General features: G+C 36.4%; 1 protein-coding gene across 1 annotated transcript; it reads left to right on the forward strand.

Annotated features, from left to right (window-relative positions):
• The first annotated feature begins 2,064 nt into the window (after positions 1-2,064).
• Positions 2,065-3,482, forward strand: LOC123235695 (nuclear prelamin A recognition factor-like). The gene is given in 2 exon segments (XM_044661892.1): positions 2,065-2,890; positions 2,893-3,482. Coding segments are annotated over 2 exon segments (1,353 nt in total). The 5' UTR covers positions 2,065-2,127.
• Positions 3,483-3,839: the final 357 nt, after the last annotated feature.

Here is a 3,839-nt window from a genome sequence, read left to right on the forward strand (position 1 = left end):
CACTCAGAAAGGGGAACCAGAGGCTGAGAGAAAAATGGGTTGCAGGTTAAAGTCTAAGGGAAGGAGAATATAAGGTGAGAAGAAAGACACAAAGACAAAGAAAGTTCCAACGTGAAGTAGCTTAGCTGACATATTGGTATTTTTATTGAGGTTACAACAGTATAATAAGACAATAGATGTAGTTAAAGCCCCAAATCAAAGTGGTTCCAAAACTTTTTTGGCCTACTGCCCCCTTTCCAGAAAAAAATATTACTTAGTCCCCTGGAAATTAATTTTTTTTAATTTTTAATAGCAATTAATAGGAAAGATAAATGCACCTGTGGCCATCACCACTCTCCTGGATCTCTGCGGCACCCACCAGGGGGCTCACTGAGGTAGACTGAGATAACTGACCAGTCTTCTGGAGTATAGCCTCAGGGAAGGGCTAGGAATTTGACAAGGTTAAGGTTTAATTTAACTCCAGGTTATAGAGACCAATCATAAGAGTCAGCTTTTTGAGTACTCCTAAAATAATATCGATTAATATATGCCTGGACTGCTACATATCCCTATTTTTTATAAAAGAAAAAAATGATTAGAGTGAGTAGTTCAAAAGAAAAAATAAAAATTCAAAGGGGAAAAAAGAAAAAATCAAAAGGGAAAAAGGAAAAAAGGAAAATCTCGAAAAAGGGTAAAAATAGTAACTATAGGATAGAAAATTTAAAAAATGTATAAAATATAAAATGAAATCTTGCACTTAAAAGATTCTAAGCCAAAAGAATAATACTGAAAATAAAATTAAATTTTATGACTGAAAAATGTGTTATAATTATTAGTAGGCCCAAATTAATCTGAAACATATATTCCATAAGCCTGTGGGACACAGCATTTTACCCATTGGCATTCAAGGCTATTGGAAATTGTCAAGTCTCTAAAGCAAAAAAGAGACCAATTTGAGGTGAAAGGGAAGTCTTATGCCCCTGTCTGATTTTACATTGAATTTTAGGGATGGTGGAGCCAAGATGCCAGCCACATTGAGATATTAGTTGGAATCTTGGATCAAGGCCTTCCTGTGTTTGAGGGTGTCAAAACACCGCACCTTTTTACCTCCAACACCTTAGCAACCAATATCCATCTATCTCATATAGATTTCAGGTCTCTTTTAGATCCTAGCCTTTCTGGCAAATTATAATGGCTCTATTGAGATTCCTTCTTCTAAAATCAGACACAATAATCCCATGATATTTAACAAATGCTTACAGGTTCCTACAGTCTTAAGCTTTTGGGTAAGCATATAGGGCCAATATATAAAATGAGTTTAATCTACCAAATCAAAATCCTAATACTGATTTCAATGTACTTGAGCACTGAAAATATAGGAAAAAAAGAATATGGAAAAAAGAAAGAGATAAAAAAATGTCCTATAGTAAATAAAAACAAAATTAATAATAAGAAATTTTAAACTTATGGCTCACATTCTATGTGAAAATGTTTTAGCCAACCAAAAATTTCTCACTCAAAAATGATATGTTTCCTTATTTTATCTTGACCATGTTTCACAGTGTGATTGCACAAAAATTTTCACCATGAAAAAGCATTTCACAGAACAGTAATATAATCATTAATGCAAATTTTAAAAAGTATCAGTTTTCCTAAATTATTACCTTCTATTTGGTTACTGAACCATTATATCCCCTTTACAAAAGATATTTTTTTGATTTAATGCAATTTCAAGCCAAATAGTTGTTTGTTTTTTTTAAACCCTTAACTTCTGTGTATTGGTTGCTAGGTGGAAGAGTGGTAAGGGTGGGCAATGGGGGTCAAGTGACTTGCCCAGGGTCACACAGCTGGGAAGTGTCTGAGGCCAGATTTGAACCTAGGACCTCCTGTCTCTAGGCCCGACTCTCAATCCACTGAGATACCCAGCTGCCCCCACCCATATACTTTTATAATAAAATGTCTGCAAGCAAATTAATAACAGTCTTTTGCAGGTAAACTGTCTCTTAGTAAAAAGTTCATCAGTAGCAGAAACTGAAAATGATTTGAGTGGGTTTGGAAAACTGTTGTGTTTTCTGCCGAAGCACACACGAAGATCAGACTGAACCTACCTTTCCGATATTTCTACAGCAATTAAAAACAACTCTCCAAATGAAGTGTGAAAATTGCACAAAGAAGGAATGTATTAAAAAAACAAAAATTGATGACCAACAAAGTATATCAGTTGATACTCCCAACTTTTATAGTGAACATGAAGAGAAAAGTGAATTCCATAAATTGACTGATGCTAAAATATTTCTCAGTGATTGCCTGGCATCAGACACTTGTGTTACAGCTGAGGAAGGAATAAGAGTTTTCCAGCAGAATCAGAAGGAATTTTTTCGAATACTAAACCTTAATAAGAAATGTGATACTTCACACCACAAAGTGTTGGCAGTGTCTATATGCCCTCAGTCTTTGCCTTATTTTGCTGCTAAATTCAATCTTAGTGTAACTGATGCATCAAAAAGACTCTGTGGTTTCCTAAAAAATCTTGGTGTTCATTATGTATTTGATTCAACAATAGCCGCTGATTTCAGTATCCTGGAAAGCCAGAAAGAATTTGTATATTGATATCGCCAGCAGAACCAAAAGGAACATTCTTTACCCATGTTTGCCTCTGCCTGCCCAGGTTGGATCCAGTATGCAGAAAGAGTGCTGGGTAACCCAATTACACCACATATATGTACTGCAAAATCCCCCCAACAGATCATGGGATCACTGGTGAAGGACTACTTTGCCAGACAGCAGAATTTGTCTCCAGCTAAAATTTTCCACATCATTGTGGCCCCTTGTTATGACAAGAAGCTAGAAGCACTTAGAGAAGATTTTTACACTGCTTCATATAATTCTCATGATGTTGATTGTGTGTTAACATCCAGATTATGGAACAAAAAAAAGAATTGATGAAAGAAGCTACAGTAGACACTCTGTTTGGTGAGATAAAGGAGGGAGACATAGTGCAAGATGGTGGGACCAGGTCAGATGGTTATTTGGAGCACATCTTTAAATATGCAGCCAAAGAACTATTTGATATGGACATCAAGGAAATCACTTACAAAGCACTGAAAAACAAGGACTTCCAGGAGATCACTCTGGAAAAAAATGGGGAAATAGTGCTACGATTTGCTGCTGCTTATGGCTTTCGAAATATCCAGAACATCGTCCTGAAACTTAAAAAAGGGAAGTTCCCCTATCATTTTGTAGAAGTCCTGGCCTGTCCTGGAGGACGCTTAAATGGCAAAGGTCAAACTCAAACTGAAGATGGAAAACCAGACAAGGCACTGCTGAGACGAATGGAAGAAGTGTATGCTGAGATCCCTGTGCAGCTTCCAGAAACTAACACACACGTGCAGAGGCTATATCAAGAATGGCTTGATGGTACAGACTCCCCAAAGGTCCTGGAAGCCTTACACACTTACAGTGCTGCTGAACCCCCCACAGACAACATGGATATCAAGTGGTGACAGCAAAGTTGGTAAAAGAACTTACTTAGTAGGACTCGTATGACACTGGAAAAATTCTATGCAATCAGGAACACTTTCTTTGAACAGGGAAGTATGTTACCTTAATTATGAAGAAGCTGTTTTTTCTCTCTTAAATTCCAGATATTGTTGTGTTTTGTTTCTGAAAAGCCTATGGTCCCTTATGTCCTATATTTTCTTAACTTAATTAGCTTGGTGCTGTCCTCTTAATCTGTATTTAAACAGTATCTTTTGTCAAGGAAGAATGATTTCTCTAAATTTAAAGAATATTCTTTGTCCTACGGATTAAAGATCCAAGATAAAAGGGCATTGAATGGTGCTCCCTTAACCAAGACCAAA

The sequence above is a fragment of the Gracilinanus agilis genome, chromosome 2 (genome assembly GCF_016433145.1).
Source record: "Gracilinanus agilis isolate LMUSP501 chromosome 2, AgileGrace, whole genome shotgun sequence".
Lineage (NCBI taxonomy): Eukaryota > Metazoa > Chordata > Mammalia > Didelphimorphia > Didelphidae > Gracilinanus > Gracilinanus agilis.